Below are 15,590 nucleotides of genomic sequence, written 5' to 3'. Positions count from 1 at the left end.
ACATTTTTTTTCACTTCATAGCTCTCCACAGGAAGTCATACTCTCTTCCTGCCCTGCTCCCCTCAACTCCCCACCACCGAAAAAGAAAAAAAAAGAAGACAGACTAAGGGGAAGATTATTTCAGTGTTGAAAATCAGAAATTACAAAGGGCCGGGCTGCCTTCTTTATTTTTGCCTTTAGGGTTGACATCAGCCAATGATAAAGTCTGTATTGTATCTTCAGCCCAGAGCTAGCTTTTTTTATGGCTAACTTCCCATGTGGAAAAGGGACTCATCCCATTTCAGAGTGTTAAAATACGGCATTTAATGAATCTGTAAATAAAATTTTTCACCTTACTTTTGCCCAATCAGAGGAGTCGGTTGATGCCTTCTGATATTTGGCTGGACTTTGTGGAATCAAAAACAACAAATTGAAAGAGCAAATAATAGACACAGGACCCTAGCTGAAAACTCAGCCCCCAACCCTGGCCACCGCCTTTCCCACTGCAGAGCCACCCAGCGCACTGTCTGGGCTCCTCCCAGAACATTCGGCTGCGCCATCGTGGCCAAACAGATAGGAACTCTGGACAATTTCATCGGGTCCTTGTCCCCTTAATCTCCATGCTGCACCTCAGATCTGAAGCAGCTTCCGTGGTGCGGGCTCACTTTAATGGATAATCTATTTTTCATGAAAAAGCAGGAAATAAGCTGTCTCTTTCATAAAAAGATTTACAAAATGTAATCATTGTTGAAATATTCCCTTTGAACTGCCGTGTCCACGGGGGTCTCCGGCTCCCAGAGTCGTGCTTCATTAGAACCCCCTCACAAGCGGCTCCAGAAGGGCAGGTACACTGGTGGGGCCCGCTTTGATGTCTTGAATGAATGAAAGAAAAGCACAATAAAAAAGAGCTGTTGATCAAGCATAAAATACTCTTTAAGCTGACAGAATAGCAGCGTTAACACACCCTAAGCTGCTTTTCGTTTTTCCCTTTTTTCCTCACATTTTCCTGTGCTTTGTGTACAGTGGGGGTTTGTATTTTATAAGAAGTCTCTGATCTATGTAGTATGCCATTCGCTAACAAAAACCAAAATAGGATTGTTTCTGTCCCACTTGGTTGCCTGACTACTCCGTCCCTCCCCCTTCCCTCGCCCCAACCCCAGATCCCCTCTCCCCCTCGCCCCCAACTTCCAAGGCGTGCAGCTCAGCCTTGCAAGGCAAAGGCCCAAATGCCTTTCATAAACTTGAGCCAATTTCTTTTGTGCGGTTGGTTTCCCTGCTCTGATTTTAATACCGCAATTAAAGACAGATTTTTATTTTCTCAAGAACTTTCTCTTGCAACTGGAGAAATGGAACTGACACAGCTGCTACCTTTAACTAAGAAATTATATCATTAAATAAGAGCAAGCCGCCTTGCTGAGCGATGCCTTTCCAAGGGAACTGGTCCTCTGTAGGTCTCCTGTGGACCTTATGGCCCATACACACTTTATAGAGAACTCATCTCCCCTGGCTTTCAGGTTTTCAGCACTTGTCTCTCAGGCATTAGTTCATTCAGTCCCTACAAAAACTGATAAAGTTGTTGGCTCCATTTCACAGAGTTTAAAACTGAGACCCAGGGGTGCTGACCTATCTAAGATCATTAAGAAAGTGAAAGTGTTAGTTTCTCAATCTAGGGTTAGTTTGTGACCCCATGGACTGTAGCTCACCAGGCTCCTCTGTCCATGGGGTTCTCCAGACAAGAATACTGGAGTGAGTTGCCATATCCTCCTCCAGGGGATCCTACCGACCCAGGGATCGAACCCTGGTCTCCTGCATTGCAGGCACATTCTTTACCATCTGAGCCACCGGGGAAGCCCCTTTAACTAGCATGTAATGGCATACTAGTTAAATGATGTGAAAAGTGAAAGTGAAAGTCACTCAGTCATGTCTGACTCTTTTTGACCCCATGGTCTATACAGTCCATGGAATTCTCCAGGCCAGAATACTGGAGTGGGTAGCCATTCCCTTCTCCAGGGGATCTTCCCAACCCAGGGATCAAACCTAGGTCTCCCACATTGCTGGCAGATTGTTTCTGTTAACTTGACTCCAGTGCCCCACCTCTTACCACTATGCATGCAGCCCTCCAGTAAGTCAGCAGAGCAAATGTGAGTGGCCAGAGTGCAGTTTTTAATTCAGAAGTCTTTGGTTTCGTGAGGTAAAAGATTACTTGGTAAACATGTAAAGGGAGGCCAGAAAAAAGAACTTTGCTTGATGGTGAGACAGACACTAGAGCAAGTTGGAATACGGTGAAAGAGTCAGACTCTGGAACAACTGTTGGAATAATTGGATTGTGTATGTACTCTCAAGGTTTGGAGGTGCTGGATGGCTTATTGGGTAAAAAGATTAGTGTTTTCCCGTCTTGAGGTTTGAACCAAATGGAGGTCTTGGCCGGGAACAGCATGGTCACTCTCCAGGGAGTGGTGGTTTGGACAACTCCTCTGTGCTCGTAGTAAGCAGGCAGCCATCCATGTTACAAAACTATTGCACATGCTACGGCTGCAGTTGGCCCCACTGCAAGAGCTCTTCAATCAGAACTCGCTGGGGTGGCTTGTGGAGACCTGCATGTCTCTGGGGGGAGCACCTGTCATTCAGGGAGATGCGGGCATGAGCCACGAGCATGGATGAGGCACAGCCATTCTAGAAGTCACCCATCTCAACAACTTGTTGGGGTAATTGATACTAGTCTTTGAGCTTCCCTGGTGGCTCAGATGGTAAAGAATCTGCCTGCTAATGCAAGAGACACAGGTTCGATCCCTGGGTCGGGAAGATTACCCTTGGAGAAGGGAATGCCATCCCACTCCAGTATTCTTGCTTGGAGAATTCCATGATCAGAGGAGCCTGGTGGGCTACAGTCCATGGCCTCACAAAGAGCTGGACACAACTGAGGGACTAACACTTTGACTTTTTACTTTTGGAACCTTGGAGATTTCTTCCTTTATTCAACAGTGTTTATTAAGTCACCAGGCAAGACACCGGAGATGCCACACACAAGAAGACACTTTGTTTTCTTGGGGAGAAAACAGGTAATTACAGTTCAGTGACTGTGACAGAGGTGAACCCAGGAGCTAAAGGCCTGGAGAAAGACCTTTTGGAAGAAGGGACTGCTAATCTGAGAAAGCAAGGACTAGCAAGTGTGTTCAAAGCCAAGGAGAGAGGGATAGCTCTGCCAAGTTCCAGCAGGGAGAAAGCATTTGGCTTTGGGGGACCTGGAAGAAGTGTAACACAGCACAAGCGTTGAGTATAAGCAGCGAAAAGATAAGGCCGCAAAGGTGAGCAGGGCCAATCATGGCCCATTACTGTTTTAATAGCTTCCTGTACAATAAACAAGTCTTAGTTTAGCATTATTGAAAGCAGGCTTTCTTTAACAAAATCAGACAAGAAAAATGGCTGAGAGATCACAGCCTGTGGCTGGCAAGACCAATAACTGACACCTGGGTGCAGGGTGTCACCTTTGTCAGAAGAAACCGGTATCCCCATGCCACGAAGAATGGCCCTACAGTAGTCTTCTAGGGGCCCAAGGACAGAGTCATGCTTACTTGAAGTCACACAACTAGTCAGTGGAAAAAATAGGACTCGGTCCTGGGTCCCTTGGACACTGAATACTCAGCCTCATCAGCTGACAGAAGTTTTCAAACATCCAACTATAAGAATAGCAGGGTAACTGGTCTCTAGAAGGATACTGAAGTCTAAAGATCCAACTGCCCGGGAGCAGGTACCATATTTGTTGTACTCATATTCCCAGAGCCTAGTGTTATCAAGCACACAGTAGGATGCTCAACACTTGTTAAATAAGTGAAGTACTCCCAAATGAGGTATATAACGTCAGAAACCAGGAGTGGACTCCAAGGCCTTGTCCATTTCCATTGGATCAGAAGGAGGCAGGGGAGGCTACCTGGCTTCTGGCTGATTTGCCAAGGACAATTCATTTGGGCTAAACAGTGGGCTTTCGCTCATCCACACAAGAGCAGGAAGCCAAAAATGACTAACTGGATTAATGACCCAGCAGAGATAGCATCTCCTCCAGAGAGAAGTCAAGATGTTGACCGCAACTCCTGCAGTGCTAGTTGGCAGCATCCTCTTCAGGGGCTGATGGAGTATGAAGGAGTGGAGAGTGGGGGCAGAGGCCTCCCTGTGTTTGCCTGTTTCTGCTTTCTGTGTGTGAAATGTCCTGAAATAACCCACCTTGCCTGGAGAAGAAAGCAAAGTGTCACACCCAGTTCTGGATTCCACATTAACAACCTCCTTCCGCGGTGTTCAACTTTGCCCTTGAGGCCTTTTGTTTAACTTTTTAATTTGAAAAACAGATTCTGCTGCGTCACAGTCTGTTCCGCCCTCCCCACCCCCCACCGCAGCACCCTCTCTTTTTTTTTTGGTTAAAGTAAAATGCAGCTATCTCAAACAGACTTGCATTTCCTTTTGTTTCTGAAATATGCATCCTGCCCTTTTAGTAAAAAGTGCATATAAAAGCCATTTTAAAATTCATTATTTACATTAGAATGTTTGATGTTAACTAAAGAAACTGAGCCTTCATCAACCATGTTTTAGGCATCCTTATGACCAAATTTTGAAAAAAATAGCCTCGGTTTCCTAATTGCTCTCCCCCTCAGATAGGAAAGAAAAGAGACTGCCACCGTCAAAGGTACCGAGTGCCATTTCAGGCTTCCTGCTTGCGATGAAGCCGGATAGATGTTGTTTATGGTTCATAAAACCTGACTACTGAGAGTATTCCAGAATCCTGGCAGAATGGGATTCGAACTTTCATGGAGCTGTAAATTAAGGGGCGGGAAGTGTGATAAAACTCCTTAGAAAAAAGTGGGGGTGGGGGGCGGGGGGGGGGAGTCATGCTGCAATGGTTAAATGAAATTTTATAAGCACATTCAGTGTGGAGCTGTTTTGCATTACATGAGTTGAATACCTTAGAGACGCCACATCTGCAGGCACTTTATTAAATCCTTAGTCAGCACTTTCCAACCTGATGAGATTACTTCTTCATTTGACTGGAGAAGAGGAAAGCTGAGCTCTGGTCGTGGACTGCAGATTTCTTTTGATGTTTCACCTTGAACACTGAGAGAGGACAATCAGCCCCACTTCCAGCCCCCTCCTCACCACCTTAGCACATCCCAAACTGTAGAAACTGTGAATGCAGCAGTAATTTCCCTTAACTCTAGCTTCTGTGGGAGTGTGGATTTGTGGACCTCCCAAACTATAGCTGAGAGTTCCCAAGGGAAAAAAAAAGAAAAAATAGATCAAAGCTCTGTGTTTACTTCCTTAATGTAAATGTATCAAGATAACATCATCCGATATTGTATTGTAATATTGAAATTCACTGTAGATAAGGGACAGGGGTTCCTTTGTAGTCCATCTGGATACAGTGGGTTAGATTAAAGGGCTATAACATATGAAGGCAGAAACCATATGAAACCTAAGCTTGTGTTAGTAAATATCTGAAGACAATTTTTTGACTCTCCATCAATGAATTTTGTTTAATGTGGCAACATTTTCCCAGTGATTTGCTCCTCAACCCCAACAATTTAACAATCTCAGATTTCTTTCATATTTTTCTTGTACAACCCGACAAGAAAATGCCCAGAATTATTCATCAAGTAATGTTTTGAAACTTGCACTGCTTGAATTATAGATTTTGTAAGAGAATATCACAAGAGAAAAATGGGCTTTTACAAACATTATCTTGTCTATTGGACATTATTCATAGTTCATGGAAGTTTTTAAAAATCGAGTGGCTTAGACATGTGCAACTATCACACTCATAATGGAATTAAGGAAGGTCTTCAGCTACAAACTGGTCATGAGAACATTTGATGAAATGAATGGGTTCTATTTTTTAGTATTATAGTTGCTTATCTGCCATCACTATGAATAAATGGTTTAATCAAGGAGCCCTCATTCAAAAGGGAAAAAAATTCCCTGTGTAGTTCCCCTAACCAGCTGACTTCCCATTCTGGAAAGCCTTGGTCAAGTATCTGGGTTAATTGTCATGAAGATTAGTGTAATGTTGAAATAAGGACTAATGGTCAAATTACAGGAGTGAAAAAGTTTAAGAATAGGTTTTGGTTTGGGCCTGAAAGGGTTAATTAAGTTTTTTTCACGGCTTATTAAAGACCCCCAACCCAGGCCTTCAGGAGTCATATTGACACCCCACCCCAGGGCAACTCTCTCCTCTGGTGACATGTTGCTGGTCAGAGCACAATAGTCTTCTGTGTCTGCAAATCATTGCTAAAATCATCTCAAGGAAAAAAAAAAAAAAAAGTTTGAAAGCTTTAACGTTAGACAAAAGCCCAAGAGCTGCACTGCGCAGCTCAAAAACCCGGAGTCAGCAACTTCTATTGATTAAAAACTAACCTTTAAAGTAACTCTGAGAGTGTGTGGTTAGCATTTAAATTTAAACATGTCATGAGTTGATTTGTGTTACTGAATACCAACTCAGAAGGAGTAACATTCACATCGCATTTTTTTTCTAATTCCCTTAAGCAGCTAAAGTATTTCATGAAATGTCAATAGGGCAAAAAGAAAAGGAGGGGGGGACAGCCAATGCTGGGCCTGTAGTTTTCTTTCCCATGCAAATATTCACACACACACCCCCCCAAAAGAAAAGTGTGGAGAGTGAAACACAATAATTAGTCCTTTGTCTAACTTTCCCAAGTGCCAGAGAAAGACAGATTAATTAAATACACAACAGTGTTGGTTTTTGGAGTGGGGGTCTCGCTTGCTGGGTAGGTCATAAATTAGGCAGAATAAATACTTCAGTGTGTTTGCAGTGGGCCTGCTACGTCAGAGCCACTGGAAGGTTGGTGGGAGGAGAGCGGAGGGTTTCTTGCTAATGATAGTCACGTCTGGGTCTGTCTGGTTGCTCTTAGCAACCAGACATGATGTAACACCAGGATGAACTTGAACTTGGGGGACTTGAAAAGAGAACAATAGACCAGAGCAATCAATAAAGCCTATTTCAGTGAAGGATTACAGAGCTGCTCTGGGGTAACCTTGTCGGCAAGGCACACACTGAATAGTAAGATGTGTGAAGAAACTTTTTTTTCCTTTGCTTTGCTTTTTAAGAGAAGTGTAGAGGCACTGCAGATTTTTGTAGTGCACTGAGGTTGTGTCCAGAAACTGTGGAATGGAAAACTGCTCCCCCTACTGACTCACTGGGTCTCAGGCGCTTGCTTCGAGAACTACGACGCAGCGTCAGGTTTAAAAAGTCTGGAATTTCACAACTGACTTAGAAAGTGTGAGAACAGACATTGTCAGTGTGACTTGCCGCATCCAAAGTTTGAGACTGTTGGGTTCCAGGGAGAACTCGGCTCTAACTCGAATCTGCGTCAGCTATGCGGGAGTCCAGCTAGAAATACGGTTTGGAGTCTGCCTCCCGGTTCCTCTCTTCCCCCCTCTTCTTTCTTTTGTCCAGTTCGATTTAGGCCCTGTGTATTTGCCAGGATGATTTCCTTTCAGGACACAAGAGGCTTTATTGTGCTCCTCAAAGCATGCGGTCAAAGAATAACATCTAAAAGTATACAGGATGAGTAGTTTTTCGGTTTAGACTTCAGGGTTTTCTTTTTTTTCTTTTTTCCTTCAAGACCTCTGGACATCAAAAGTAGCTTGTGTGACCAGGAAATCTTATCCCAACCTCCATGTAGCTATCATTTTGCCATTTATCCTGGAATCAAATGAGTCCTTGCTTTACCTAATTGAATCTCTTGGACACGGATGAGCCTTCATCTGACTGAATCAACCCAAATGCAATCCTTTCTGAAACTGTCAACTCAGAGGTTTCGGAAGCATTTAATTTTGCTTGAGGTTGATGATTTTTCTGTGAATAAATGTGGTGAATTTGGTAGGGTAGTTCTGGAGAAAAGTTGGCAAAAGCCATGTACTTTTTTATTTCACTTGAGAAACTGACTCTGATACTAAACCATAATTGGTCACTTTGTTTAGCTAACAGAGAAAGAAGTGCCGGCATGTAGAGTGACATATCACCAGACTGTTGCCCAAAGCTAATCACCTAAGGGCTCATGCAAGGAAAAGGCAACTGGTAACTGGGTCCAGCAGTTAGATGCAAGGCTGTAAATAAACGTCAGAGGAGCAAAAGCATGCATGAGCTGTGCAGGTGGCCTCCTTTTTTCCTTTGGACACTATGGTAAAATCTGTGATACCAGTTGATGATTATATGTCATTTTTTTAAATTTTATTTTAGAAATACTGAGCTGAGAGGAGCATTTTACATTGTAAAATCTACCTCATGCACATCTAAGGAGACTGAGTAGAAGAGAGATGCTATGACTTGTCCAGAATCACCCAGGACTCTTGGTGTAGCGCTTGTCCTACCTGAGCTCCATTCACTCTTCTCTCGCTTTTGATCCTCTGTGCCTGTTACAAGAACATTGTAATAGCATCTCATTGAAAAGGAGATGCTGTGAGATTCATCAGAGAAGACATCCATGATGATATAAAACCTCTCCCTTCACCCATTCTCCATTCATTCCACTCTTCTTTGTTTGGAAGCCTGTATTCCAGGCACTGAGCTAGGCGCTGAGGGTTCAATCAAAAACCAGGTGATAGAGCTTCCTGCTCTGCTACAGCTGCCCTCGCCAGATTGGAACCTCCATACCATGCATGTGCTTCAAGTAGACATAAATACTTGGTTGTGCAAGTTACACTCAGAACATGAGCAGCCCCCTACAAAGACACTGAGTGTTGTTTCAGAAGAGTAAGATCAGGTTCAGAGTCTTAAGGTTTACTGTTAGTCATTCCTTTACTTTTACCAGTGAAAACCCCCCTTTATCCCTAACATCGATCTTGATTTCACCAGTGGAAAGGCCACCGTTAAAATGTGTTCTTTTCCAAATTGTAGCTCTAATTGCACTTTTCCTCTTGTCTTCCAGTCCTGGTACCTGGGATAAAAGTCGCAGCGTCCCACCATCCACCAGACAGACCACCTGACCCCTTCTCAACTCTGTAACATGGACGCATCCTCAACCCAGCGCGGTTACAACTTCACTGTCACTGGAAGGGGAAAATCAAATCAACTTGTACATGGAAACAGCAAGCATTATGGTCCAACAGCAAAGGCCATAACCTTTTGGGATTTTTTTTTTAATACTTTAGGAACTGTTGTAATTTTCTCATATGGTGCTGGAAATGGTTGGGCTTTGTAACATCTGAAGTGTTTCCGTGGTTGCGTGAGCATTAGGCAGTGTGGCTAGAGAGGGTGTACCCTTGCTCACTGACTTCCTGTCGTAACACACTTTCTTTACGGAGCCCGGCTGTTTCACAGTATTTCATGAATTTACCCACACCGGTGTGAGCCTCTTTGAGCAATCAGGAGGCACTTGGAGAACTAAATCTTTTGTAGTAGCTGAGATCTGCAATATATATAACTTACGGGACAGTCAAAGGGCAATGTTTTTCTGTAACATATTGGAAAAAGAAATCGCAGTTATGTTCCTTTTTTGTTCTTTCTTTTAGTTTGGCTTGGTTCAGCAGTCAGCCGTTAACTAGGTAACATGGCCCGGAAGGACAGTGAACCCACTCGCGTTGCAGAATAATCCCGAAAATGGCAAACTACTACTACTGCTATTCAGTTTTTTAAAAGTTTTGAAATGCTGCACTTACATTTTAAAAAAAAAAAAAAAAAAAACATTTTTTCAACAATTTCAACAATGACACAAATTCACGTGGTAATGGGGAAGATGGTCTGTTTTGACAGAAACTGACAGGAATCAATCAAAACAATCGAATTTTGAATTGAGTAAAGTGCAATTTCATTGGATAGCTAAATATCTTTGTAAGATAGAGATTGTTGAAAATTCTATTTTTGTTTTTCAAGTCCTTCCACCCCAGGACTCTAAATTATTGGGGTAAAAAACAGCCTTGCAAGAAAAAGGGGAGCTATTTTTGCTTTTTATGTTTTTTATTGTTAAACTTGTATCCCTTTAAAAACTGAAGGAAAATTTAAAAAAAAAAACAAAAAAACAAATCTAATGGTGCTTTTACCACAATATGTTAACTACATTAAATGCTAATTAATTATTTTCTGTTATCAAAGCACATAACTAAAATAAAATCATGGTATCTGTTAATTTTATAAGCTAGAAGTCACTAGAATGGATTATGCCAATTCTGAAAATTTTTACATGTATCTGGCATCATAGGATTTATCAGTTATCAGACACTTCATTGTTCCAGAGATTGTCCAGAAAATTTAAAGACCTTTGCGCCCTGAACTGGGCTATGGGAAAATAATTTTAATAATAATAATGAAACCAATACTGAGACAAATGCTGGTGCCCATTCAGATCAAGGGTACTTGTTAGGGAAAAAAAAGTTTGCACCCCCAAATGTCCTGTATCTTATGTAAAAAAAAAAAAATACAAAAAACAAACAAAAAAATAACAAAAAAAAAGTGCAAGTGATTTTTCTACCAGACAGCGAAGCACCCCTTTGCTTCCCATGCAACTTCAAGAAGGTTTCCTATACTATACATATATATACGTTCTGGTTGGCGAGCCCTGCTGATCAGAGAAAGTCTCTGCATGTTCTAGTGTTAGTAACTAATTTTTATATAGTTAATGTAGGATAAAGTAGAGTGCATTAAGACACAATATTGTAATCCCTACTCTAGGCACTTGCCTTTAAACGATGTTTTTCAGCCCTTCAGAAGGGTTCTACTACTGTCCTATACAATCAAGTAACTGAAATTCTTGGGAAGACACTTTGCTCCTCATCTTTCCCCCCCGAAACAATGTTGTTTTGTTTTGTTTTTTTTCCTTAATTTGCACGAAAACAAAAATTCCATATCAATGTGCCTTGCCCTGGATAGCGATTATTTGTGGAATTGTTGCACATGCTCCTCTATTGAAAGGGGTTTTTCCCTAGTCAAGCATTTGGAGACACTTTTTGTAAATGTGACTTTTATGTCAGCCATTGTCAGTTTCAACATCTAGAACTAAATAGAGAGTTAGTTGTCCCGCAGATAGGAGTAGTCTTTATCGTCCTATGTGGTCAGTGGCAGTGCTATTCTGAGATCTGTAGATGCTTAGAATATCAGTATTTTGGATGTTGCTGCATTTTACAATTTATTTGGAGTCTTCCTTTATTTCCCCCCCCACCCCGCCCCCAGATATATGAAAATATGCAATACCTGCTTATATCGTGTAGAAAAGCTTAGCAATGATTAATTTTTCTTTTATTTTTTTTATTTGACCAAAGTCGGTGCTGCACTTGACGCAGTGTGTTTTAGGTGTCTGTCTTTGTACTTTTTTTGTGATTTTTGAATGCACGTGCGCAGGAAGGGCTCCTCTTAGAGAAGCAGTCAAACTGTGAAGCACTAAGCTGACCCTGCTTCAAGCAATTTTGTTTTTACAACTGTTCCTTTCACAAGCAAGCCTTAAAAAAAAAAAAAGACAACTTCCCTTTTCTTCAGCTCCCACACCCCATTTTTCTTAGCAGACTGCAGTCAATCCACATTCAATACAAAGTATATAATGCCCATTTTTATATGCACGTTTTTAAACTTCCAAGTTCTGAAAATTGTTTACTGGTTATCTCTATTTAAGGAAAAAAAAATAAAATAAAACATTTTGGATTTTCATATGTGTCTGATAAGTGGTTGAATAGTCGTTTGGCGCTGTCGTATGGTGTGATTGTCAGTATATGGTGTCACTTCCTCTAGCCAGCCAGCATACTTTGCCTTCCCCTATAGCACTTAGCTGGGCATTACTTTATTATGACATATGTGCACTAAAAAAAGAAAAAAGAAAAAAAAAGAAAAAAAATAGCAGCTTTCAGTGCTTCACAGTGAAGGGAAAAAAGCCTAGACAAACATTTTGTCAGAACCTTGCGATAAGCCAAGGTATTACCAGTAAATTGGTTGTATATACAATAAAATTGCACCCTTTTTTTAAAACAAAACAAACTAAGCAATAGTTTGGGCAGTTTTAGTTGTTTTTAGTGAGCATGTTGTAGTCATGACTGCAAAGAGAGAGATTAACTGCCCACTCAGAAGATATGTAATTTGTATTGTTGTATAGTTTTATTGATTACACTGATTTATTCTACCCTATTTTATAATGCAGGACTTTTGTAATGTTGTTTAAATGAGGAAAAATTTCTGTCAAATTAGCCTAGTGAAATTTCTGATTGTTCATTATAAAGGCAGCGTTCATAGAATGGCTTTTCTTTCTTTCCCGCCCCCCTCTCCCTTTGGGAACTGGATTTAAGTTTAAAACTTTCCTGTTTCCTTTTTTTTTTTTTTTGTAAGTATTTAAATACAGTTTTGTTTGTTTTTTCTTTCAATGGTATAGCATATTCCTATGCTTGAGAAGTATAGGTCTACTGAAAAACCATTGTAAATGGACGTTACAGGTATGCTGTATTTTTGAAGGTATTCTGTTGTATTAAGTTTGTTGAAGCTAAAATTAGGGAACTCTGAACAGATTTGCAGGAAAAAAAATGTTTTAAAGGCTTTAAAACATTAGGGAGGCAGTCTAGGGTGATAACGAACAGGGGTTAAGTATTAAACACACTAAGTTATATTTTTGTTCATGTTTCATTGTCCAGAAAGCAGCAGGAAACTGTAGTTTAGTTGTGATCAAGCAGGAAAAAAGAAACATCAACAATACGAGTGTTTAACCTTTTTAGACTCAAAGTCAAGCGAAGATGTTTGAGGAAGACGTTGCTACCTGGGGTGTGTAGACTGACAGGCCGAGGGCCATCCACACTTGAAGGCCCAGCCCTTGATTCTGAGACACATTCGAATTTTTTCTCTCCCTTCAAATGGCATTAACAATATTGGCAAAGATAAGTCCCTCAAATAACTCTCCATTTTTTCCTTTGGGAACTGAAGTCAGAGGCACAAACACTAAATCATATCATTTTCCTATATCCTTTTTTTTTTTTTCCTTCTGGCCCATCTCCCTGCCACAAAAACGCTCCTTGTCTGACCGTTAATGGGCAGAGGCCCTCTTTCCAAAGCCCGCTCTCTCCATCCCACACGTTCTTCTTTCCTTTGAGGTTTGACCTAGGTTTTCTGTTTCTTCACACCCTGGCATGACAGTTACTATGTCAGCTCCTCCCCGCCCCCACCCCACAGTCAGGCGTGGGCTACAGGCGGGCCAAGGTCCACTTCCCGAAGCGTGTATTCTTCACATTCTGACAGGTGAAGCGTAAAGGAACCCAGACTTCCCAGAGTCACAGTATTCAGACAGCCCACTGGAAGACGCAAAACCCCGTCTCAAAAAGTTTGTCTTTCACTTTTCAAGTCCTTATCCTCATAGGCTTTGAATTCTGTAGTTACAGTGTCATAAAGTATTTACAAAATCTGCATTAAGACAAAAAATGTTTTCCTTTTGATTTTTTTTTTTTTTGTGGGGAGGGGTTTCTAAGAATGTCATTTAATGTACATGGCATCATGTCTCTGGAAGTATCATTTTGTCCATAGCCGCAGTGGTCTCTCTCTTTCATTTTCTTTCTTTCCTTTTCTTCTTGTCTCTTTTTCCTGGTAGCAGGCCTCCATAGAACCAATTTAAAACACAACTGGCATGGTAATGTACGGAGAGCTTCAGTGGCACCTCACCACCCACCCTCCGAGACCTGTCCTAAGACTTCAGACAGTCTCAGAAAGCTGCACTGCCCCCAGCACAGCTTTCATTCAAATCAGCTTTTCCAAGGCCACTTTCGTCCTGAAGTCAATGCATGTATTTGCTGTTTGACAGTAAACCCGCTCTGCCTTCTCCACGTCCAAGGCTGTGCATTCGTCTAATTAGTGTCGTGTATGTTTTCCTTTTATTTTTTCCAATAAAAAAGCAGTGGGATGAAAATTGCTTTGATATATAGCAGGTAACATTGAAGCTATTCCATAGCACTTAAGTGTAGTGAATACTGTGTCACCAATCCTGAAATCAATTTAATGTTTAATGCAAATCCATTACATGGTGCTATTACAGGCTGACAAAATGATTTACACAAATGTGACAACTTGGGCTCAATTCACTCTGCTTTCCAACAGTGTAAACGCATAGCAGTGTTTATCTGCATGAGAACTATGCACTAATCTATCTGAAGAAAAAAACTATATCAACTTTGGTATCTACTTTCCGTTTACTTCAATCCTTGCCTTTTTGGTCATTGTTATAATGCCAGCTTTAGGACAGAAAGAATTATAAGAAAACCAGCATAATACCTGATATATTAAAATGTAGTGCCTGTGAAATCTGTATTATATTGCTCTTCTGAAGTAAGATTTTTCTACACCGGTAGCCTTCGCTGTCTGTCAGTCAGGACCTTCTGGTATAGGTGATGTAAAATAACCGTACAATATTAATGCATGCTATTCCATAATGCTTAGTGAACTGTATGAATATTACTCAAGATTATGTTAGTCTTTTTTTCTGACTTGGTTCTTGTCAGCTAGGTTTAAAGGTATTTCACTGAGAACGCAAATTCTGTCTTTTCTTGATTTCGGCAGTTTTCAGTATTTTGGAGGTATACATTTACTTAAATTCAGTATTACTTGTGTTTTTGTTTTCGTTTTTGTTTTTTGTTTTCTTTTTCCTAGGGGACAAGCATGGGTGTTTGATTTCAGAAATCAGTCCCTGGCAAGACTTTTGTCTCAAAACAACCATTTGAATTTCAAGAACTCTGCTCTGAAGACACTGAGGATATTTCAAAATGAGGGACATTTCCCTTCACCCTCGACTGAAGCTTTGCCGATACTGAAGCATTTTCTTAATGGACAATGTTCAGCCAGGTACCCATGCTTGATCCGTCTTCACACCAGACTTCCTCGTATTAAAAGAAAAAAAAAAAAGAAAAAAAAAATCTTTACAGAATCACGTGGCTATTTAGTTTCATGCACAGTTGCAATATTTTCTTCAAAAATAAAACTCTGTACAAACTTTGGGCCCGATTCATAAGAAAAAGAAATTGGCTATTAACACGGGATTTTTTTAAATATAACTTTTTTCTTTTTTGGTCTAAATTTGAAATGACTTGCTTCCCAAATGAAATCTTTTATCTCATTTTTTTTTCCCCTAAGCCAGCATTGATCTGCCTTTTTATTTTTTATTCCCCTTTTATAATCTGTTAGGGGGATGGGGAAATGGAGAGCAGATTTCAGCAATGCTCAGAAAGATAAGAGGGGACCACCTACCCTTGAGCATGGTAACAAGGGAGGCAGCAGCATGTAGGGGCAGGACTTTGCCTGAGTGCCAGACATCATGAGTTTCCACATGAGCATCATATTTCCTGATGCTATTCAATTCAAAAAACACAATTTCCAAAGTGTGTCTGGACCACAAGAGTATATGGTGGAAGTGCCACCGTGAATCCAGCCCTACGCCGTCACAGTGGAGAATACCCCCCAGGGTGCTCGATGTGAACTTGTGTCTCTCCGAGGTGGTTTCTAGGACAAATGGTGTCCAATGAATGGGGCTATTTTTCTTGCTGTTTTTATGCTCAGCTTCTCACAATGACAGAAGATTTTTTCCCTTTTTGATTCTATTTGTGTTATTTTTATTTTTCAATTTTTTTTAGTAATAGTCTATAATTTAGCACTGTTTTTTCAA

At 41.0% G+C, this 15,590-nt stretch overlaps 1 protein-coding gene across 3 annotated transcripts in view; it reads left to right on the top strand.

The window, feature by feature from the left end:
* Positions 1-14,844, top strand: part of NFIA (nuclear factor I A) — a 400,772-nt gene extending 385,928 nt beyond the window's left edge. For all 3 annotated transcript variants that reach the window (XM_070367937.1, XM_005891231.3, XM_070367936.1), the window contains one exon: positions 8,910-14,844. In XM_070367937.1, coding sequence (XP_070224038.1) covers positions 8,910-8,927 — 18 coding nt within the window. In that variant the 3' untranslated portion in view covers positions 8,928-14,844. The remainder of the gene's footprint in view (positions 1-8,909) is intronic.
* The last annotated feature ends 746 nt before the right edge of the window (positions 14,845-15,590 follow it).

This window comes from Bos mutus, chromosome 3 (assembly GCF_027580195.1).
Source record: "Bos mutus isolate GX-2022 chromosome 3, NWIPB_WYAK_1.1, whole genome shotgun sequence".
Classification (NCBI taxonomy): domain Eukaryota; kingdom Metazoa; phylum Chordata; class Mammalia; order Artiodactyla; family Bovidae; genus Bos; species Bos mutus.
Note: the sequence above shows the minus strand (reverse complement) of the source record. Positions and strands in the feature narration are given on the sequence as shown.